The sequence below is a fragment of the Myotis daubentonii genome, chromosome 18 (assembly GCF_963259705.1).
Source record: "Myotis daubentonii chromosome 18, mMyoDau2.1, whole genome shotgun sequence".
NCBI lineage: Eukaryota > Metazoa > Chordata > Mammalia > Chiroptera > Vespertilionidae > Myotis > Myotis daubentonii.
The window spans coordinates 35,826,909-35,851,519 of record NC_081857.1 but is presented as its reverse complement, the minus strand read 5'-3'; the positions used below and the strand labels follow the sequence as shown (position 1 = coordinate 35,851,519).

Sequence of the window (24,611 nt, the reverse complement as noted above, 5' to 3'; positions counted from 1 at the left end):
CCTGCACATCCCCCACTGGAGATGTGCCCGCAACCCAGGTACATGCCCCTGACCGGAATTGAACCTGGGACCTTTCAGTCCGCAGGCCGACGCTCTATCCACTGAGCCAAACCGGTTTCGGCATAAAATATATTTTTGTTTAAAAAGGAAAGAATTAAAGCTGATCAACAGCCACTTTAAAAAAGGAAGAAGTGATTAGTTTTTTTCACGTATTTTTTACTTAAAATTCCAAGCTTTTTCTTAACTATTAATTCTGATTTAACATATTTAATGCTCAGAATTACAATTGTTAGGAACATTATATAAAATGATAACCAACAAAGTTGGAGAAAAACACTCTTGTTTTCTCTTTTGTCCTTGTTTCTCCAGCGATGTTGGCAATCCATAGGCAGTGAATGAGTCCAGAGCAAAAAATAACATGTGAGAAACATGTGCTTCCAATATGCAGATTTTCCCCACATTTTTGGATGAGTTTGTTCTTTTAAAGATTTTTTGTGGCGGCCATGCAAGTGAAAAATTACCAATGTCCTTAAATATCAGCATTATAAAAAACAAATAAAAGAATCCAATGTAAAAGGGTACTGTTAGGGGCTACGGAACGATATACGAGAGCAAACACATATTTTTTGTTGCAAATGAACAAAACTAGTATACATTTTTTTAAATTAAACTTACCTGGGTGACATTGGTCAATATGAGCATAACTACTATAAATATTAATGTGCATTTGAAAAGTATACTCCAAAGTATACTCAACTGTTATAAAGGAAAGGGAACAATCTGTCCTAGAAAGATGAGGTAGCCGAAACCGGTTTGGCTCGGTGGATGGAGCGTCGGCCTGCGGACCGAAAGGTCCCGGGTTCGATTCCGGTCAAGGGCATGTACCTGGGTTGCGGGCACATCCCCAGTGGGAGATGTGCAGGAGGCAGCTGATCGATGTTTCTCTCTCATCGATGTTTCTGACTATCTATCTCTCTCCCTTCCTCTCTGTAAAAAAAATCAATAAAATATATTAAAAAAAAAAAAAAAGAAAGATGAGGTAAAGTAAGAAAAGTTAAATTTGGTTATGAGCTAGGAAGAAGAACCTACTTTTATCTTCTAATTGTAGGAAATACTGTAGAACAGCCTTCCTAAGAAATGATGGGAACCACATTGTTGTACACATGTGACACAAACATTAGGGAATCTACTCTAGGCTTCCACAGGAGGGTAAGAAAGGAAGGGTGGGGAAGAGCCATATGGACTAGATCAGTGATTTTCAAACTATGAAACCAGTTTCTCTTCCAGGGATAGCTCCAGTCATCAAAGGGGAAATAAATGAAAACGGCTTTCGTGTGGAATATTGTTCCGAAAAACACTCCAAAACCAAAATTTGTATTGCAAATGGAACATCTGAAAAGCATGTAACTCAAGGAGGAACACAGGTAGAAATGCTAACAGTCTGTTCCTGCCTGATAATCAAGAGTTCCTCATCTTCCTCCTCCCACCCCATAATTCTAAAAAACAAACAAACAAACAAAAACCCCTCCAAAACCTTTGGGAAATATTAGAAAAGGAAAAGTTGGATCCTATCACCTATAATCAGAAAGAACACACTTCAAGCAGTCAGGAGATCCACAGTACAGAAAACAGAGGCATGAAGTCTAAAGCACTCAAATCTCCTCGGTCTCATTAGACTCTACAATCCATAATTCCTAAGTATTTGTTCATGCCGTTCCAAAAACCACATCTTAAATGAAGTCTCTATTGTGTGTGTGTTCTAGCCCCTGGGAACACACGATGAGATATTTCTGGGCCATGTGGGAAGTGGCTTCGTTGTGCCAGCGTGGTCTATCGAAGGGGAGAAAGGCTGCTGAAGGCCTGGTTAATTCTTTAAACCTCTGGTTTTTAACTCTTCCTCATCATTCATAGGAGAATAAACAGCTAAGGATTTTTTTTTTCACTGAGAGAGATATGTTTAGTGCATTTTAGAAACTGTGTCTTTAACTTTTCACATATTAAAGTGGGAGGGGCAGGAAATAGATCAGAAGAATTAAAGTAATTATGGAACAGAGTATTTCCCAAGGAGCCAATCAGTTACTAAACCAAGAAACAGCTGTGACTTCTGTTTAGTGTTAAAATCAGGTACAAAAACTGTGCTAAACGAATGGGATTAAGGAAAGGAGTACTATTTAAATGACTGGATTTTTTTAATTTCTTACCAGTAATCCTGAAGACATTCTGAATTACAGAAGAACAAAGTATCATAAAGAGTTTGAAAATATTTTCATGTAATTTATTAAGTGTCTCTCCTAAAATATATATATTTGTCTACAAATAATCCCCATTTCTTCATTTTGGTTCCATTGGCTTTGGTTGAGATGACTACAGACTTATTGACTTTTCTCCTTGAGAAAGAAGTAGTTTATTTAATATAATTGCTGAAAATTTCTATTCCCAAGTAATAGACAAGTTTCTTTTTTTCTTCCGCTGAATGGAAATATTTGTCCCAAATTTAATGGCCTATACTTTGTAATTACTGAAAATCTAAACTTGCACACAAAACTGAATTCACTTTGGCAATAATGTAAGTGAGTGAGAAGACCGAAGACAGCTTAATAAAATGTTCTTATATACGATATTCTAGTGCTTCCCTGACCCAAGCAGTTGACCTGCAATGAGAACTAAGGTAGCTGAAGTGAAGCCCTCCATCTAAAGCAGCAGTTCTCAACCTGTGGGTCGCGACCCCTTTAGCGGTCGAACGACCCTTTCACAGGGGTCGCCTAAGACCATCCTGCATATCAGATATTTACATTACGATTCATAACAGTAGCAACATTACAGTTATGAAGTAGCAACGGAAATAATTTTGTGGTTGGGTCACAACATGAGGAACTGTATTTAAAGGGCTAGAAGGTTGAGAACCACTGATCTAAAGTCAATTTTCCAAAACCATCAAGAAACCTTGGCAAAAGCCAGGCATTTTTCTGCATGCATGAGCAAAAACCTACAGTTAAGGCTGCTTTCCAAAGCTCCTAATTCAGCGGTTCTCAACCTGTGGGTCGCGACCCCTTTGGGGGTCGAACGACCCTTACACAGGGGTCGCCTAAGACCATCGGAAAGCACATATATAATTACATATTGTTTTTGTGATTAATCACTATGCTTTAATTATGTTCAGTTTGTAACAATGAAAATACATCTTGCATATCAGATATTTACATTACGATTCAAAACAGTAGCAAAATTACAGTTATGAAGTAGCAACGAAAATAATTTTATGGTTGGGGGTCACCACAACATGAGGAATTGTATTAAAGGGTCGCGGCATTAGGAAGGTTGAGAACCACTGTAATTCCAGTGGGTCAGTTCTAACCCATTATTTATATCCATCTAAAGTTTATTTATTCTCATTTTCTTACAATAAATGCTGAAATAAGAGTCAAAGAAAGAAAATCCTTACCCTTGGAACATTTTTTCTTTTCCTGCTTGCAACTTCTCCAGCTCGGAAGAGCTTCCATTCAGTTAAAGTGACGGGCAAAGTGGTATCCTTTGTGAACTTTGACCTTAAATAAGCTTGCGAGTTCTTCAGTTCCATGGTCTTCCGGTGAAGGAATGGAGGTTTGGGAGGAAGCTAAAACAGGAGAAAATGTAGTGTGGTCAGGCTAAGATCATCTAGTTAATGCCTGTGTTCTAAAATTCAAAGCTACCCCAGAAAAATATTTATCTTTTCTTTAAAATCATCTTACATGAGGATACCGTAATTTCTTTTTCACCAAGCTTCTAATCCAAGGTTCTTCCACTACATTGTAATCCAATTTCCAGAAAACCATGGCTCAGAGTCCTCATTGACTCAAGGCAGCCTTTGCTTCCAGGAGTGGTGAAGGTTTTCAGGGACCAGACTTCCTGTGACTAATAGGGAGCTGTGGTAACTAACTATAGTGAACGGCAAAGTTCATGGCCTGTCTAAAGGTGCTTACATTCAATTTTTTTTAAAGTGCTAAACAACAAACAAACAACCCCTCCAACCAAAGAAAATAAAAAGCTGTATGCTACCCCCAAAACAAAGAATAAAAAAAAACACACCATTACAAAACAACCCCATATTTTAATGCCTCTCAGTTTTGGCACTAGTTAAACCATTTCAACCTTTTTCTAGGGAACAAGATGTAAAGTTTTCTTATGCTAATTCTCTGGTTATACCTTGGGTGTTTTGAAGGCACTTTTGGGGGGTGGAAGCTTCCATGCTGAAGGGGATCTCCACATGGGAAAAGACTGCAATGGAATAGCTTCATATGGATTTTCTTTGGTGGGATCTAAAAAAACAAAAACAAAAAATAAGTTTAGAGGAACGTAACTAAATGAAAACAAAGTGACTACAGCTAGGAAAAGACGTATTTTTAAAAAGTATGTTCAGCTTTCTATTCCCCGTTGCTGGAGGGAGGGAGGTCTCAAAATTAATGGCACTTTAAGCTTATAAACTACTCAGGTGTCCAAGCAAGCTAAAAAATATTCTCAAAATACGGTACTAGAAACATCTACTTCTGCACTGAGCAGTCCACTACACTAGCTGTATACTCCATTAAAGAATAAAAGAATTTATACAACAAAGGTTTCCGTATTAAAAAGAAAAATCTAGAGCAAGATATGCTTGATTGTAAAAGAAAACACCATCCTATATCTAAGGGCTCCACGAAATACATACTCATTCAATTGAATTGCAAAGTTTGTGGACACCTACATATGATATCCTCATAGATATTGTCCTCAGACTGTGTGTAATAAAGTGCTGAGCCAGAATTTCTTCCAAGTTCTTCATGCATCTTCTGTGTGTTCTGATTTCGGAAGTGCTGAATGTCTTCAAATTCAAAGGATTTCCTTAAGAAAGGAGATATATGTTCAAATTGTATCTTTTAAAACTCTAGTCTTCTTTAAATTGGTATGACAGACAAAAATCGGTAAGTAAAAGACTTACGTGCAAAATTATAAAGGTGTTTTATCAGAAATCTAAGAGTAAACTAAGCTAATACCCTATATGCACAATGAGAAAATTGGAGGCTTTTAGCCGATCTCTATTCATGTTCTTCATTGGGTACCTTTTTTAAATTCATTCTCTAATAAGAAGGGAGACTAGGGCCAGCATGCTCTAAATGAAGTAGAAGACTATACCTGCTTCCCTACACATGCTTGAAGACAGAAAATGGAAGTTTTTCTGATGCTCCTATGTCAGTAGATTGTGTTAGCTATTAGGCATGCTTCTATTATTTCCTTGTATACGTATATTCCCCTCGGGTTAATCAACATCTGTACAATCAAATTAGGGGAATGGAAACTGTTTGAAAAGAAAAAAGGAACTCCAGGGTCCAGTAAGGAAAATACGTACAAATCATTACCTATTGAATAAAAACATACCTTTTAGATCTCCCTCTGATTTTCCCCCCATATTTCTTTGGTTCAGGTTCCTGAGAAGAGGCCAAATAAGACTCTGCACAAGAATTATTTTCACAGTGTTTTCTGTCACAGTTTCTTTCTTTACATGGCATAACACCAGATTCAGACAAATATCTGAATGTCCTACGAGGTTTTGGCAAAGGATTTATAGAAGGTCCACATTCTTGTCCTTCCGGTTCAGAATAGATATTTTCCAAGCTCTTGGTTACTCCATAGGAACTCTCCAGAACTCTGAAACTCAGTTCCTTTTCTGAAGAGACACAATGTTCTAGAGCCAAATTGAGGACTTTATCTGGGGGAAGTGCCTCGATTTTCTTCCACAGTATCTGTGAGGTATAGAAATTTCCTGGAGGTAATGAAGTCTCTGGATCCAAAGCAACTTCTTTCCAGCTTTCAATTTGTTTGACACGGGAACATACCCAGTTGGATTCTGATTCACTTTTAAAGAAGTGAGTATCGTTACCTTCACGTTTCTCACTTTCATCCTCACTTTGATCCCGGCTTTTGGCATCTTCATTAACATCTAGACCAATGTTTTGAGAGTTGGTTGCATCCAACTTTTTGCTCTTTCCCTCAGCAACACGATTCTTCTTAAGAAGAATCTCCTGATGACAGTTACTATATTTCGTTCCAAAGTCCTTTCGGTGCCACTTATCTGGATTAGATATACCATTAGTCCTTCCTTCCCACTGAGAAATTTTTTGTTTGATGTTTTTGCAGTGGCTTCTTGACAGTGTCTGAACAGCAGAACGAGAAAAACCAACATCCATGTTCCCAGTTGGGTGCATACCAAAGTGATGAATTTTACTGCGGTTCCATTACATGTAACTGGGAAATTCTGTGTTCTTTATCCTGTCAGTTAGAATCCAAATAATTCCAGTATTTTTCTTTCATCTTTAACTTGGAAATTTCTTTATAAAATTTTTTAAATCATTGAACCTTGCTGAAGATGGCTGCAACTTTATTTTGAATAATCCTATTAACATAAGAAAAGAATACGTTAACAGTTTTATAATTTTTAAAAAATATATTTTTGTTGAATTCAGAGAGGAAGGGAAAGGGAGAGACAGAAACATCAATGATGAGAGAATCATGGATCGACTGCCTCCCGTATGCCCCCCCAACTGGAGATCAAGCCTGCAACCTCGGCACCTGCCCTGACCGAGAATCTCCTAGCTCATAGGTTTACACTCAACCACTGAGCCACACCAGCTGGGCTATAATATTTTAAACATCTCTAAAACATTGCCCACCTATCTCTAAGTAATTCATTTACATTGAGTCTATAAAAACATACCTGTTGTCCATTAAGTAATTCAACTCTATAAAGGCATTCTGAAAATATTACTTGTAGTATTTCTCAAATTGTCAGTTTTTATGTTCTGTCATATTTAATTTCCTAAAGTTTGGCAGAATGAGATTTTGTAAGAGATTATACACAGTAGTACACAATATTATTTTATAATAAATTAACTCTTTACAAAACCTCCTCTTAATGAAATAAGGACCTACAGAGTATATTATAAAAAGCACACATAGCCCTGACTGGTTTGGCTCAGTGGATAGAGTGTCAGCCTGCGGACTGAAGGGTACCAGGTTCGATTCCGGTCGAGGGCATGAACCTTGGTTGTGGGCATATCCCCAGTAGGAGGTGTGCAGGAGGCAGCTGATTGATGTTTCTAACTCTCTATCTCTCTCCTTTCCTCTCTGTAAAAAACCAATAAAATATATTTTTAAAAAAAGCATACATAACAGAAATACATCTCAAATAACCAAAGGTTTATGTATATATCCAAAGGAAGAACCAGCTAGTCTAGAAAAACACCAATAGCTAATTTCTTCCTCCTATCCTATTTTGAGAAATAGTATTAGCCCATCACATACCCTATTTCAACATTTTTATTAGCAGCAGAGGACCCAATACACAGAGTGCTAAAGACAATCCAAGGTACCATTAACTATCTCTTGCTTTAAAATGTAATAACCTATTATGTCACTGACTGAAATTTCCACATCTCTGCCACCACACCCTTGACGCAAATCAGCAAAAATACAGTTATTGTCACATTCCTTCCTTTCACATAGAGGCTTCACTCATAGAAGCCCATAAACTGTTTCCTCAAATACAAAATTTGGCAGAGAATTTTTCCTATCAACTGAGTAAAGACCTGATCTCAAGTTCTACTGCATGTGGGTTATAAATAGAAACTGATTCAAAACTTCCTGAGGCCAGGGTCATCCTTCCTTGAGCTTTGTCTGTGTGGCCTTGATTAACAGGCAGGAAAATATCTTGGCCCAGCTCTGTCAGTGTAGCTGACCCAAACTGATACACATACAACAATGCACACTCAAAATGTATTCTAGGCAGAGCAGGACTTGCATCAGCTTTCATTTCAACTGTTCCTGTGGGTTTGTAGGAAAACCAGCTTTGTCAGCAAATAAATTTTGATGAGGGTCTGATGCAAAGAAAATCTTTCTAAAAAACCTCCTGTAAAAAGTGGAAGAGAGGGACACAGCAGACAATTATTGTCCCAAAGTCCCATCCCAAATACCATCACACTGGAGATTAGGGCTTAAGCCTATGATTTTGGGAGGAATACAAAAATTCAGTGTGAAACACCATTTGGTTAGTTATGGGAATAACTCATAGGGTCACAAAGCTGTGGCAAATAGAACCTCCAGGAGTACCCATTGGAATCAGTGAATAGCAAAGAAGAATTACAATCATTTGGAAGTTTTTAAATAAAATGATAACCAACCATGAACATAATCACAAAGTTAGCATTATTCAGAGTCTTTGGTTTATGCCTCAAAATTCTGAAAATAATCTGCATTAAATCAACTATTATTTTTCATTAAAAACAATTCCCATGACAGATCTCAACAGAGTTGTAGAACTGTTAAAAAATTCAATTTTTTTTGAAGAATAGTATTTCTTGCTTTGCAATTAGGCACAATAACTGCTTGAGAAGTTTATACTGTCTATTACTGGTAATATTGTGGGTTGTTTTTTTTTTAGGTTTCTTTGCTATTTGGGGAATCACTTTTAGTTACGTGTAAGGTGGTTTCCTCTGATAGGAGTGAGATAAAAGACTGATATCCTGTATGTGCTTGCTTTGAAGATTTGTTATTCAAGAAATAGGCAAGATAATAAAAGTTTAAAAGATAAAAGCCAATTTGACATTTGCTCCCCCCCCTTTTGCTTTGTTCCTTTATCATTTAAAATAATTTTAGCTAAATTCAATGAGGAATTTCATTCAAGATTTATTCCTGTGGGTTTCATTAAAAAGTTTATCCAGAGGCTTTACAAATGACATACTATAGTAATATTTTAATTAAATATACTTCATAAAAAAGCAAATAATGTGAGCAGTTCAAATTTCTACCCATCTTCCTGAGCAGATTTTATTATTTTCAATTTTTCTCTAACACATCTTAGCATTCCCTTCTGTAAAAAGTACATTTTGAGACTTGGGTTTATTTTAGGTCTTTCAAGACAGCATCACAGAGGCATGTACTTCTATGAGCTATTAATGCTACTTCTTTTCATTTTCATCCCTGAGTGTCTTCTTTTTCTAAGTATACTTAGCAGGAATGACTCCAGAATATTAAGATTCTTGAGATCATGGAAAAAGTATACAGAAATATTTAAGGAGAACTCAAAATTGGAAGTCAATTATAGGATTATTAACAGGTGTAATGGGAGCACACAGAAGTGAACTCTGGGTAAAGGGCTAAGGAAGGCTTCACAGAAAACTTTGAACTGGTCTTGAAAGTACACTGTGTGTTCCTGAACTAATTAATAGTAGCTATCACTTATTGATCAGGTTTTATATGCCTGGAACTGTCTTAAGCACTTTACTTACATAATTTCATATTTAACCCTCAACAACCACATAGAATAAATAAATACCTCTGTTTCTGTGGCAATGAGTGCTAGGACATGTATCAGTTACTTAACCTCTTTGTGCCTTGTTTGTTCATCTGCAAAATGAGAATGACAATAGTGTTCACCTCATGGGCTGTGACAGGTATTAGATGGGTTAATATTGGTAAAGTGAGTGGCTCACTGTAATTGCTCAATAAGTATGATCACATCCAGAGAACCTCTTGGCGGGGGGTGGGTGGAACTGTAATGATCAAGATTGATTAGAATCTTGGCATATGGTGTAAAGAGCACTATCCACTGGGATATTTAAAATGGTGATGGATTTGCATAGGTGATTTCAAGAGCTCTAGTCTGCAGATGACTGCCCTTTTGGGGTGGACTGGGATGAACACCTCACTGCTGTAGAGTACCTGCACCCGACTCAAGTCTCAGAGGGATGGGAGCCAGGGAATATTCCAACAAATGCTCATTATATAGATAAGGATCATTTTATAGATAAGGAAGCAGGCTAAGAAGGATTAAGTAATTTGACTACAGTTACACAGCCAAGAAACAAGTCTGGTGGTATTTGAACTCTGTGTAACTCTAATCTAGTTTTAAACTACTAGCTGATGCAAATTATTTGGTGTTGGAATGTAGCATGTCAGCAAGGCAAGTTGCAGGAGTCAAAGCTGGAATCAGAGGGTGTTCCAGCTAGTAATCTAGCTTATTTATTTATTATTATTATTTTGCTTTTTTTTAGTCATCTAGTTTAGAGACAATCTAGGTATGGTTACTATAAATGGTACCATATGGGCCGTGTGGGCCACTGGCGAAACAGGCCTTAAATAAAGTACAAAAGCAACTAACTTCCCAAACAAACTTCTTATATTATTAAGTGAGCCAAGTTTATATCACAATTCATAGAAAAAAAATCCGAATTTCCTAAGAATGTGGCAGCAGACTCTTCAGCAGAGACCAATGTAGACTTGGAAATTAGATTCACGGAGTGATTCCTGTGCTAAAAATTCTCATCTGATTTCTATATTGAATACAGGGACCAAGCTCCCAGCAACTCATGCCTTATCATACATGTCTCCTTTATAAACCTAGACATTTCTTTGGGATGCACATTTGATGCTTTATGTGAAAGGTATAAAAATGTTTCATTAATAAGACAGAGATGTAGCAAAACAGATATAAAATCTTTTTGTTCTGGTCCTAGCTGGTTAGGCTCAGGAGGCAACCAATTTTTCTCTTTCTGTCTCTCCCCCTCTCTTGACTCTCTCTAAAAATTAATGAAAAAATTAATTTTGGGGTGAGAATTAACAACAAAAAAAATCTTATTGTTCTGGCCAAAGAGGAAAAGAATGGTTTAATTTGCACAGTGGGCACTCTTACAGTCAAATTTAGATAATGAATGTCTAGTTGATCCATCAGATGATAATTACCCACATTGTTCAAATCTCTAAAATTCTGCTGATTGTTCAAGCCTGAAGTCAGTTGGTGTCTAAATCACCTGCTTTCTGCTAAGTATTCCCCCTTAGCTATGGTTTCACTTGCCATGGTTTCAGTTACCTACTGTCAACTGCCATCTGAAAATATGCAATGGAAAATTCCAGAAATAAACAAGTCAAACATTTAAAATTGCAAACTGTTCTGAGAGGTGTGATGAAATCTCATGCCACCCCTTCTGTCCTGCCTCTGACGTGATTTATCCCTTCAGCCAGCGTATCCATACTGTTTACACCACCCGCCTGTTAGTCATGCAGTAGCCCTCTCAGTTACCAGGTCAATTGCTGTGGTATCCCAGTGCTTGTGCTCAAGTAATCCTTATGCTACTTAATCATGGCCCTAAAGCACAAGAGGAGTGATGCTGGCAATTCGGATATGCTGAAGAGAATACATAAAGTGCGTCCTTTTAAGTGAAAAGGTGAAAGTTCCCGACTTCACAAGGAAAGAACAAAAATCATATGCTGCAGTTGCTAAGATCTCCAGCAAGAATGAATCTTCTGTTGTGAAATTGTGAAAGAAATCTGTACTACTTTTGTTGTTGTATCTCAAACTGCAAAATATATGGCCACAGTGCACGATTAGTTCCTAAGATGGAAAAGGCATTAGATTTGTGGATGAAAACATGACATCTTCATGGATCAATAACCCCTTCCCCACTTCAGACATATCATCGGGTCAACAGCAGCCTTAACACTACGTCAGAATGCCTATGTCATTCACCTCACTTCATCTCATCAGGTAGATATTGTATCATCTCACCCATTGCAAGATGGGTGAGTATAGTACAATAGGTATTTTGAGAGAGAAAGACCACGTTCACATACTGCTATTACTAGTTTATTACTATAATTGTTCTATTTTATTATTGGTTTTTGTTGTTTGTTTTCTACTGTGCCTCATTTATAAGTTAAACTTTATCATAGGTATGTATGTATAGGAAAAAACATAGTATCCACAGTGTTTGGCATCCATTGTGGGGCTTGGAACATAACTCTCGCAGATTAGGGGGGACTACTGTATTAGACAATGTTTGTGGAGGGAATGCAAACTAATTTTCTTATAATAGAACCCCTGTTATATATAACATGTATGCTCATTAGTACTATTTTCCAAATAATCAAATGATATGGTCCATTATCCACATCACTGCTCCTCTGCCATAAATAAGGCTATAATTTAACAAGAGAGTATTTAATGTTATCTAATGCTATGACTGAGGTCAACTCAGTCCTCTCAAGCTAGTTCAGTTCTTACATATTTCTGATCAGCCACAGACCCTAACTACTATTCAAATATTTTCAGCAAATAAAATGTTAAGAGAAAAAAATCCAGGAGTTGCAGAAGAGGTATGTTTGTATAGTAATGTGACATTTTAAACGATAAATATTATTTATTAAATGTTTGCATGTGCCAAGCACTGTGCTTAGTTAGAACCTACTTTCATTATTCACTTAATTCTCAGTTTGTGAATGAGGAAGCAGAGGCTGAACTGGTTAAGTTACTCAAGGTAATACAAACTTAGTTCCGCTTCCCTCCAAAGCTTGTGCTTTTAACCACTAGGTATTATTACTTGCTTGTGGGTAGACATAACAATAATATCAGCTAATATAACAGGATGTCAACTGCAACTTTTCCTGTCCTCTCTGAGTTTCAGCAGGGGCCTCAAAGGCCAAAAATCAAAACAATAGGAGTCAAATACTTTCATATTCTAAAAAGAAGTGCAAGGATTACAAAGTGGTGTAGCCCCAAACTGGCTCTGCTGGCATTGGTTCATTACCCTTGTCAAGACTACATGAGAATTACAATTTGTTAATTGTAAGAATTGCAAGAGACAATAGAGAGGACTGCTTTAAAGAAACTAGGTGGTGTGTGTGTGTGTGTGTGTGTGTGTGTGTGTGTGTGTCTCCCAAGGGAAAATGAGGAGGTATTTCCTGCCCACCTCAAACCAGGAGATTGGAACCTCATCAAGATAACCAGAGCGCTGAGCATGTGTCTTGCAGTAGGAGGGACACGGGGACTGATGACTCCCAGCTGGGGGATAAAAAGAGCTGACTCAGAGCTACATTTTAAAGACTACTTAGGTATGACAGTCAGATTTGGATTAAACGTTTCAGCAAAAGAGGAGGTTTTACAAAATGCTACAGTGTGGGAAATTACATGTAAACTTAACTTTAAAAACAAGAAACTTTACAATTTTATTATATTAATGCAATGTTAGTAACTATATAATTAAAATTTACCCTTTATTGAGATATAATTGACATATAACATTTATATTAGTTCCAGGTCTACAACATAATGATTCAATATTTGGATAGCATTGTGAAATGGTCACCACACTAAATCTAATTAAACATCTGTTAACATACATAGTTACAATTTTTTTTCTTGTCATGAGGATTTATAAGATTTAATCTCATCAGCTTTCAAATATGCAATACAGTATTATTAGCTACTAGAGGCCCGGTGCACAAAAATTTGTGCACTCGGGAAGGTCCCTCAGCCCGGCCTGTGCCCTCTCGCAGTCTGGGACCCCTCAGGGGATGACCACCTGCTGGCTTAGGCCCGCTCCCCGGGGGACTGGGCCCAAGCTGGCAGTCAGACATCCCTCTGGCAGCCCGGGAGCCATTGGGGGATGTCCACTTGCCAGCGGGGAGCAGGCTTAGCTGCAGTCGGACATCCTTAGCACTGCTGAGGAGGCGGGAGAGGCTCCCACCACCATCGCTGTACTGGTAGCCGTCAGCCTGGCTTGTGGCTGAGCAGAGCTCCCCTTATGGGAGCACACTGACCACCAGGGGGCAGCTCCTGCATTGAGCATCTGCCCCCGGTGGTCAGTGTGTGTCATAGTGACCAGTGATTCCCAGTCGCTCTGCTGTTAGGGTCAATTTGCATATTACCCTTTTATTATACAGGATAGTCACTATGCTTTACATTATATCCCATGACTTATTTATTTTATAGCTAGAAGTTTGTGCCTTTTGATCTCCTTCACCCTTTTTGCCACTGCCCTCCTACCCTCCCACCCCACCCCCACCTATCCCACCTACCCCTAGCAACCACCAATCTGTTCTCTATATTTATGACCTTGTTTTTTTCTTTATATTTAAGATTGTACATATAAGTGAGATCATATGGTATCTGTCTTTTTTTGTCTGACTTATTCACTTTGCATAATGCCCTTGAGGTCCATCTATGTGGTCACAAGTGGCAAGATAGATATATCTTGCATTTCCTATGCATTCATCTATCTATGGATGCTTAGGTTGTTTCTATATTTTGGCCATTATAAATAATGTTATAATGAACAGTGGGTGGAAATATCTTTTTGAATTAGTGCTTTTGTTTTGGATAAATATCCAAAAGTGGAACTGCCAGACCATATGGTAGTTCTATTTTTAATATTTTGAGGAACCTCCATACTATTTTCCATAGTGACTGCACCAATTTACATTCCCACCAACAGTACACAAAGGTTCTCTTTTCTCCACATCCTTGCTAACACTTATTATTTCTTTTCTTTTTGACAACAATCATTCTAACAAGTATTGTGGTTTTGATTTACATTTTCCTTATGATTAGTGAGGTAGAACATCTTTTCATGTGCCTCTTAGCCATCTGAATGCCTTCTAGATGAAGTTCATCTTAATCTTTTAATTTAATTATGTTTTTTAAAAACCCCTCTAAAGGAAGAAATAACTGTCCCAACTCAGAATTTTTCAGCTTCCCAAATAGCTTTGAATAACTATAGAATAATCTAGTTTTCAAATCACAAACTCAGACTTGGCTAAGTTCTCCTTAGGAATACATTAGGGGAGTGAGGGTAAAAAGGCAACAAAATTCTTACTTCCTAGAGTGTTCAAAGGTTTAAAAAAATCTCCAGAAACTAAAAAGAAGCAATTTTTAAAAAGCTTTAAAAGTCATAAAGTAATACATTTTATAAATTTTGGAAAGAAAACTAGGAAAAATATTTATATCTACCATGTTCAGCATAATCACGGGTATATTTTGGTATATTTCCTTCCTGTCTTAGTTCATAAGCATATTTTTACACAGCTGCAATTATAGTGTATATGTAATTGTATCCAGCTTACTTTTTAGTGTTATATAAAAAGATGCACTTTTCAAGGATTTAAAACTAGAGACATAGCAGGCTCTCCTAAATACATACATTCATATCCAATTCTACAGTGTAACTTCCTATCCCATTCTAAAGCTACAAAGCCAGAAGACAGATTTCTCAAGTTTTCAAGTCACATTCCCAAATTATACACTCATTGGCTATTTTATCTCACTTGACAATATAAAAGCAACAGAAAATAAAACTGCATTTACATAGTCATTAAACATCTCCAGACTCTCAAATTACTACTTAAAATAAAACACATGAAGAATTAGGCTTGCAATGTTTTTACCCTCAGGCCCAACAATATCATTAAGCAATAATCCAAGTTATTATTAAGATCAAACATGTTACACCTCGTCCCCTAAACATCCTAAAGCCATTGGGTGGAAGAGGGTAAGGCAGGCATCCCAGCCTGATGCTAAGGACCACAGGGCCCAGAGCAGGGTATCAGAGCACCAGAGCAGGAGTAAGGAAAGCATCTGTGTAAGAGGGATGCTGGTGTGGGCTGTCAGGACCCAAACAGGGTAAAGAAGGCAGCCCCACAGAGGGGCAGCCTGCAAGGGATGCTAGTGCCTGAGCAGAATGAGGGGGCAGCCAGGCTGGTGCGGGTTGTCAGAGCCAGAGTGGAGTGAGGAGAGGATCCCTGTGGGAAGGGGCAGCCTGGCACACTGTACCAAGGAGCAGACGTGAGGCTGGATTTCAGCCCTTCAGCTGGGTACTGATGTATAATACACAAACTACTCAACCAAACAGAGCACCCTGGTTGAATATTACATGAGTATTAGAAAGAATGAGGTAGAGATTTGTGTGAAGATATGGAAAGATGACCAAAATAAAAGTGGGAGGAAAGCAGAAGGAAAAAAGTATCAGTTAAATGTTGAAGTTTTGTTATTAAAAAATATTGGAAATACCTGCCAAATGAGAATGCCTCTCAACCAGAAAAATTCTAGATTCGCACAATCTCCTTAGGTCCTCACCTCTTAACTATGAGACTCTACTGTGACAGTCAATAGGTATAATTAGCTCTGAATAAATTATTTTACAACGTGGCTACTCAACAAGTCTTTAATATATTGAACTAGAGGCCCAGTGCACGACATTTGTGCACTTGGGGGAGGGGGTGTCCCTCAGCCCAGCCTGCGCCCTTAAGCAGTCTGGGAGTCCTTGGGGGATGTCTGGCTGACGGCATAGGCCCGCTTCCATGGGGAGAGGGCCTATTCTGCAGTTGGACACCCTTAGCGCTCCCGCCACCACCGCTGTGCTTGCCAGCTGTCAGCCATCAGCCTGGCTTGTGGCTGAGCAGCACTCCCCCTGTGGGAGCACACTGACCACCAAGGAGCAGCTCCTGCGGTGAGCGTCTGCCCCCTGGTGGTCAGTGCTCATCAGAGCGAACAGTCATTCTGCCATTCGGTCGATTTGCATATTACCCTTTTATTATATAGGATAACTTCTAGTATTTTCATTATATCCATGAGATCCCGAGGATGTTCTATGCATACCAAAGCTTAGAGATCTATAAAAGTCATTCCAAAGAGCACTCTAAGCCCTGGAACAAAGGGGATGGAGAGAGCCCGGCAATGACCTACTGGGCAATGTGCTCACTGTGCCCAGCTTACTGTTTCTGCCAAAGACCAGCAGTCCCATTGCCCTGGACACACAGAAGAAGGCAGGAGGATGCCTGCACTATCAGTTGTATTGTTTTGACTATTGTCTGCCTGCCTGCCTATCTTCCTCCCTCTCCTTGAGTGTGGAAAGGGTGCTTTTAGGAAATACTCAATAAAACACAGTGAAAGCCTTGGGGGGGGGGGGGGCAGGGGGCAGAGTACTATTATCAGCAGCTTCAAACAATGTTTAAAATAATTCCTGCTCTAGCCGGTTTTCTCAGTGGTTAGAGCATCAGCCTGTAGACTGAAGGGTCGTAGGTTCGATTCTGGTCAAAGGCGTGTACCTCTGTTGCAGGCTCCATCCTGGCTCTGGTCCCTGCTTTGGGTGCCTGTGGGAGGGAACCAATCAATGTGTCTCTCTCATATCGATGTTTCTCTCTTTCTGTCTCTCCCCTTCCCTTCAATTTTCTCTAAGAAATCAATGGAAAAAATATCCTCAGATAAGGAAAACAAAAAACAACAACAATAAAATAAAATAATTTCTCTCTGTTTTGTAAACAAAATTTCTATTCCATTACTTAAAATTATTTTTAAAAAGTTTCAAAAATTCTGTAAATATGCACATACTGTTGTGGTTAAATTCAAACAGCACAGAAAATCCTCCTTATTAATTATCTTGATACCATATTTAACAAACTAGAAGCATAGTGTAACTTATAATAAAGTGGTCTAATGAATTCAGACTGTGAAATCTGCACCAGACTACAGCCACAGTATAAGCACTATTGAAATGTCCCAAATGGTACAGAACAGAGGCATGGTATCACCAAGAGGTGCAATTTTGTATTTTCAGCTGATTTATCGTCAAAAATCATAAACGTAACATCCATTCTAGATAACTACTTTTTTCAAGAGATATGTAGCCATTTCTCTTATGCCACTGACACACAATTAATAATGAATCTTTTTCAATTTCCTAAAAAGGGAGATAATTTCATATTCTTTTCTTTCTTTGAAAATATTTGAAAGGGCTTATTGGAAAGTCCAGTATGCTATGTTTTTAAGAATCATTTTTAATTTTAAAGATTTTAAAATTTCATTTGCAACATTAATACTGATACATGGAGTCTGTGATTTTAGTCAGGTTTTACACATTTGATAAACTCATATTTCAAATAATCTTCATTAAAAGTCATACTTTTTCTCAAGCCACCATTTCCTCAACATTTTTGTACTTCCAGATGCAGCTATTGGACATGCTTCTGTATTTTATTTTACCTCTGTGCTGTCTTTCAATTAACTAATAAATTTTAAGGGCAAATCGATCTAGTTTGCATTTAAAGTACAATGATCACTGAACTCTTAACAATATTGCACTTGATGAATGCATTTAAAGTTAAAAAATAAGCCTTGTTTAGAGAGCATCTCACTATTTTTACCAACAGCAGATAAAATTCGGCTACATTTTGCTTGACCTTGACTTAGGTTAATATAAATTAACTGCGTAATAATAACCATAGAATTATGATCATGCTCAAATTGCTCATCACTCTAACTTGCAGAATTTTTCTCTTTTGTTCCATGGTACCCCTGACAGTGTAAGTAGGGACCAGGGAAGAGGATTTGCAGCAAATACTGTTGCAGAGCAGACGGTGTCATTTCCTCCCAGCAGGACCTCTTGTCATCAGCCTTAATAGACTCTTATTTAATCAGAGTATCAGAGAATACAGATAAACATTTAAATACGACATTATGCTTCCTACGGCTAAGTAACCAATTCAAAAATATCCAAGACAGCTGGAGTGTTTTGTTTGTATTTTACTCCAATGGAAATAAGAGAGAGAGAAAAATGCACATTTCTTTAAGTAGCAGCAAGAATAAAACACATGTACCCACACACACATATAATTACCCCAATCTGTCCTGAATTTTAACATCCACACAGAAACAATCTACAAATATGCCATTTCTATGAATTTAAACTTCGAAGGAAAACTAATAATCTTCTTCTATGTCCTTGGTTGTAAACATTTATCACTGCTATGAAAATCATGAAAGTCAGGTATCTAGCTTTGAAAAGGAGAGCATAAATAATAATCTTTAACCAATATAAATCAATCAGTACTGCCTGAACTGAATGCGAAAACTGCTATTTTCAGGCTGCCAACCAGGAATCTAAGATTTATAAGGAAAACAATATCTTGAATTTCCTCCTAAAAAATAGGAGGTGCAAAGAGAAATATCTGGGATAGTTAGAGGGGAAAAAGTCCTTTAAAATTCCTCTTATCTCACCATCATTTACTTTATCCTTCCATCAGATAACCTGCTACAATGCCCAGGAAGTGAAGAAAAACTTCATGTTTTCTTTTCCTTAGGATGAAAAGTATTCATTCACGTCAGAGAGGAAAAAAACAAAAGATTTCATCCTGCCCAACCCTCTGGGAGCCAGTGCAGGACACTCACATTCTGGTCTTTTATCCCACCCAGCTTTCAATGTCGATACTTCCACCAAGGCAAAAAGATCGCTGATTTATAGGTTCAGAAAGGAGTACTGAATATTGAAAAGTATTTTCAAACCTCTTTTTGATTCTGACATTGCAGAAGTCAATTTATTTCTCTGTATCTCAGGTTCCAAACCAGTGAAAGAAACATTTTTCACTCACTCTCCAGAAATGGAGGATGAATGTAACATTTTCAGATGTTTTACAAAATGTACTGGAATTTAGAAATAGGAGATATAACTTTGAATAACCATTTCTGAAAAACTAAACTTAGAAATTCAAGTACTCCAAAGAACACCCCGTAGGATAGGGACAGCAGAGTGAGGCCTACACTTTTAGGCCAAATATGGCCACCTGTTTTTGCACACCCTCTGAGGTTTTCACATCTATATATATAAAAGCCTAATATGCAAAGCGCCCCCTTGGGAATTGGACCGAGCAGGAGTTCGATTGATCGCTATGATGTGCACTGACCACCAGGGAGTGGCATGGAACGAAGGAAGGCCCCGCCGGTAGCTGGCAGCCCCTAGAGACCCTACCCGTGCATGAATTTCATGCACTGGGCCTCTAGTTTTTAAATAATTGGAAAAACAATCAAAGAAGTATAATATTTCATGACATGTGGAAATTATATGAAATCCAAATTTCGGTGTCCATAAATAAACTTTAATTGGAACCCAACACATGCTCAATCACTTAAGTATTGTCTATGGCTCTCTTTTGGCAGAATTGGGTAGTTGCGACAGAGACTGTATAGCCCATAAAGTCTAAAATACTTACCATCTGCCCTTTACAGAAAGTTTGCCAATTCCTGCCTTAGCAGATAGTACACTTATTCTAATGAGACCACAAATTGGGAAAATATTTTTGAAATTCCTTTTTTGAAAAAGCCTTCAAAGCCATACATAATACATTCTTTTGAGTCTCATTCATGATGGCAAACCTTCCTTCTTTGAGGATGAGAATGAATTTTAGAAACACCTAAGCTATTTGGAGCCAAGATTGAATAAGACTGGTTATTAAGATGAATCAACTAGTAGACATTTATTGATAATCTAAATTTATGGGACGCAAAGATTTCTTTTGTAAAAGAGCACTATTTCTCACTTCCAGGAGCTATATACCATATGCTTTTGTAGCTTTGATTTAAGATAAATAGGCTACATATGCACGAAAATAGAAACTACAGTAGAGGAAAAAATAATTCTATAACAAAATGGGGCCCTAACCGGTTTGGCTCTCAGTGGATAGAGTGTCAGCCTGCGGACTCAAGGGTCCCAGGTTTGATTCTGGTCAAGGGCATGTACCTTGGTTGCGGGCACATACCCAGTGGGGAGTGTGCAGGAGGCGGCTGATTGATGTTTCTCTCTCACTGATGTTTCTGACTCTCTATTCCTCTCCTTTCCTCTCTGTAAAAAAATCAATAAAATATATATTTTTTTTAAAAATGGGAAGATCTACTTTCTTGAATGGCCGTGAATTTGCTATAAAGTTTTTTGTTGTTGTTGTTTTTTTACAAAGAGAAACTCCAATAATATTTTGGGCAATATACTTTTGAAATAAATGAGTAAAGCCTAAATGAAATTTTAAAAGAACAGGATTCAGCCCATCTGGTATAGCTCAATGGTTGAGTGTCAACCTATGAACCAGGAGATCATGGTTCGATTCTCCAGTCAGAGTACATGCCCAGGTTGTGGGTTCGATTCCCAGTGTGGGGTGTGCAGAAGGCAGCTGATCAATGATTCTCTCTCATCATTGATGTTTCTATCTCTCCCTCTCCCTTCCTCTCTGTAATCAATAAAGGAGGAGGTGTGTGTGTGTGTGGAAGAACAGAATTCATTTGGATGTAAAAGGGGTTAATCTTCCACTAAAACCCATTTTATTGCTTTATAATCACAATGTATGAGATGAAATTAGCATAGATAAATAAACAACCCCTTCTATTCCTCTCTTCTAATTCCATATATACTCCCCAAGCAATTTTGTCTGTTCTTAGGGCTTCAATGACCTTTTACTGTCCAACTAAACTCTGAATCATCAATCTCAGCCTCCCTTCTGGGCTATGGATCCTCTCGACATCTCCAACTGCATGTTGCATACACTTCAAACTCAGCATGTTCAAAACTGAAACAGTTACCTTCCTCTCACATTAAAAAAATAATAAAACATGTTCCTCTATTCACAGATTCCCAAGCTTAGAAGCCAAGTTGTTTACTTTTCTGTTCACCTTCAAAGCCAATCAATTTTTAACCCCTGTAAATTCTACATTTCATTACCTGTCCTCTCCTCTTCATCTCTGTTATTTTCCTACTCCAGGCCCTTATCTTCTCTTATCTATCTCAATAGCAATAGCCTTCTAACTTATCTCTCTCCATCCTACCCAGCCTCCACACCATACCACCACCATGTTATCTTTCCTAATTACTTACAGTCATTCACTGGCTCTCCATTGTTTTTGAATCAAGTCCAAAGTCCTTAGCATGATGGAAAGGCTCTTCACCACATTTTCCTAATCAATGTTCCCAGTAAACTCTGTTTATCTCTGTTTTAACTCTTATCACACTGAAATTGTATTTACATGTCTGGTTATAAGCTTCTTAAAGTTAGGGAAGCATTTTCTTTTCCTCAATCTAACATTTAACTCATGGTCCAAGAACAGACATTTTACACTTCTTATTGAAAAATAATCACCTCTCACATTATTAAGATGATACCATAATTGCAGTGACTGAGTGAGAACCTAGAAACAAAAAGAATCCCACGTCATTCACCAGGGGGGCGGGAAATGCTCTTATATACAAAGTGTAATTAAATTGTAGCTTGGACATGTCTTCAATCTACATCTTGCAATACCAGTTTCTATTCTCTCCCTATCTTTTTCTTTCCTTCTTTTTGAAGACTTTCTTTACAGAACTCTTTTAAATGCCCATTGGATTTTATTTGTAAGTCACTCACAGAATTGGAAACCCAGTACACTGCAGAGGGTAAGATCAGGATTTGGGGGAGCCCAGCAGTTTGGTTTGAATCCTAGCTCTGCTACCTAGGCTGCTTGATATGAGCAAGTTACTCAACTTCTCTGTCTTTGAGCAAGGAGTTCATAATAATAATCACCCTCGTGGTGCTGTGTAAGGATTCAATTAGCTAATGCACGTGAAGAATTTAGAACACTGCCTGGCTCAGAGTAGGTCCCGATTAATGCTGGTGGGTGTTGTTACCAGTTTTAAAAACACCTTTCTCAGTACTTATTTTAGCCCAGTTGTTAGATTGATTTTAGCGCATCAATCTCCAAAATAAAGAATTATATCCTGCCTATACATGAATACTGTACAATGTAAGTGCTCAAACTGTGCCTTGGAATATAATAGGCACTCAATAAATAATGTAAATGTAAGGCTTCCAGCTTCCAATATCAACAAGTTATATATCATAGCAAAATTTATATATGGAGTTTATATATATATGGAGAATGTATTTAAAATTGGGGTTTTTTAAGTAGTTTCAAAACATTCATCTTCACTGAACCTTTGGAACATGTAAACATTTAAAGCAACACGAAATTCTATTCATTAGGACCTTTCCTTTTTATTTCTCCATTTAATTTGATCTTGGTATTCAATGATCTAAAATCCTCATCTGTAATATGATTCTTTACAGATCATTTAAAATATAATTTCCAACTTTAGATAACTGCCTACTGTCACATCAGAAAAAAAAATTCTTCCTTTATATCTGCATTTAAAAAAATCCATGCCAGGTTCAACACAAAAAAAATTTAATAAAGGCCAAGAAACACAATTACTGCATTTCCTGGTTTCAGCCTGGGAAACTAATTCAGAACACGCCCAGAATTATCCCCGGTACAAGTCTGCTGGCTACAAGCTGCTCTTCCCTGTTTTATTTCCAGTCTCCCTCTTAAGTCCCTCAAACCCATAGAGAAGGATGCAAATGTCTATAATAACGCCCTTACAAAAACAAAACAAAACACGGCCAGACATTCGTTTTGTTTCGGAGGACTTAACTCTTAAAAAAAGCAAATCAAAAGTCTTGATGTGAAGCAACACTCCCAGCTTCCTTTTTCCCAGGTAACTTAAGCCACAGCCATCCATAGGCTGCTCCGCGGTAGATGATTGAGGAGCAGTGGACAGGTAACACGTGCTACTCTGGAAAAATTCATTCATCAGTTAAACACGGACCACCCTGCAAACAATGGTGATGTTGTGGGAAACGGGCTGGAAGCACTGATCTACACGGTAAACAGAGATCCGGGATGTTGTCTAAAACACTGTAGGTCCATCACTAGCGTTGGGGTAAAGGCTTACGGAGCTCCTACTATGTGCCTGGCTGTTCGTCCATGTGCACGAGGCTGGTACACGGTCCGATAAGGATACCTAACATGCGCAGAGTCCTCTCCTCTCCTTCGGCCCTCGGAGCACCCCCAGGCATGAGCATCCGTAGAGCTAAGGACAGGAGGCCCAGAAAAGTCACCCTGACCGAGGTCCACGCCGCATGCGGTCCGTGGGTCCTGGCCAAGACTCCGGCCCTTGACTCATCATCTCATCATCCGCGGCTACTCTGGTTACTCAAAAGCTCCAACATGTTCCATTGTCAGGTTTTAAAATCAAAATCGACTCGACTTTTGCGGTTGTGCGTGTCGGAGTCTGCTAAGAATCAAAACACGAAACTTCAGTTTGAAGCCCCTGGCCGCCGTCTGCCGCCGTTGAAACCCGCTCGTCCTGGACGAGGCCCCGCATTTCCTCGCGCACGCGGGGCGCTCCCTCTCTCCCCGCAGGGCCCCCGACCGCCGCCGCCTCGATGGTCCCCGCGCCCCCGAGTTGAGCGGCGGGGTGACCCTGAGCCCGGTTCCGCCACAACCACCGCGGGCGACAGGCGGGGCGCCCCAAACCCGCGTCCTCGGGGCCGGACACCCACGCGCCCCTCGAGGCCCGGGAGGTGCCGAGACAGCCGGGTCGGGGCCGACACCTCCGTGGCCCCGATTCGAAGCCCCCGCTCCTACCTGTCCTGGGCCCCGACGCCGCCCCCGCGGCCGGGCTGCGAGGCTCCCGTCCTCTCCTCAGCGGAGGCTCTAAGTCCCGTCTGTCCCACTCGGGTCGGCTCCGTCCCGCCCCCGCAGGCCCGGCCGAAGGCCCCGCCCCCGCCCGGCCAAACAGGTTTCTGATTGGCTGCTGTTTCCTTCCCTCACGCTCGGCCCGCCCCCGGCGTTGCCAGGCTCCGTCGATAGGGGAACCGCCCCCGCCGGGTCCGCGTAGGGGCCAGCACCTTGCCCGGGACCTCGGTGCCGCGACGCTGCGCAGCTGGCGACCGTCGCCACTGTCGTGCAGCCGGGGCCTCTAGCAAAGTTGCAGGGCCCTCGCGGTGCCTGCGGACCGGCTCCTCCGCGACGGACCTGAACTTGACCCGACTTCGCGGCCGCAGGTGATGCAAACCGCACCTCGCTCAAGGAAACCATGGGCGTGTCTCCTGCCGCCGAGCGCAGTAGGCCCGGGGTCACCGTTTCCCTGGCGGAGCTCAAGGAGCAAATGTCCCGGGCGATGGCAGTGTGGTGCGAATTT

At 39.4% G+C, this 24,611-nt stretch overlaps 1 protein-coding gene across 12 annotated transcripts in view; it reads right to left on the bottom strand.

Moving 5' to 3' along the window:
- DENND2C (DENN domain containing 2C) overlaps window positions 1-24,578 on the bottom strand; it is a 52,748-nt gene extending 28,170 nt beyond the window's left edge. For 6 of the 12 annotated variants that reach the window (XM_059673220.1, XM_059673229.1, XM_059673232.1 and 3 more), the window contains exons 1-5: window positions 24,056-24,212; window positions 5,392-6,406; window positions 4,721-4,857; window positions 4,183-4,295; window positions 3,443-3,613 (exon numbers count right to left, since the gene is read on the bottom strand). In XM_059673220.1, the coding sequence (XP_059529203.1) occupies window positions 3,443-3,613; window positions 4,183-4,295; window positions 4,721-4,857; window positions 5,392-6,218 (1,248 nt within the window). In that variant the 5' untranslated portion in view covers window positions 6,219-6,406; window positions 24,056-24,212. Of the gene's footprint in view, window positions 1-3,442; window positions 3,614-4,182; window positions 4,296-4,720; window positions 4,858-5,391; window positions 6,407-6,727; window positions 6,830-16,884; window positions 17,011-18,832; window positions 18,911-21,470; window positions 21,724-24,055; window positions 24,213-24,318 lie in introns of those variants that run through there. The other 6 variants (XM_059673225.1, XM_059673226.1, XM_059673227.1 and 3 more) reach the window with 6 other exon arrangements.
- Between the last annotated feature and the right edge of the window lie 33 nt (window positions 24,579-24,611).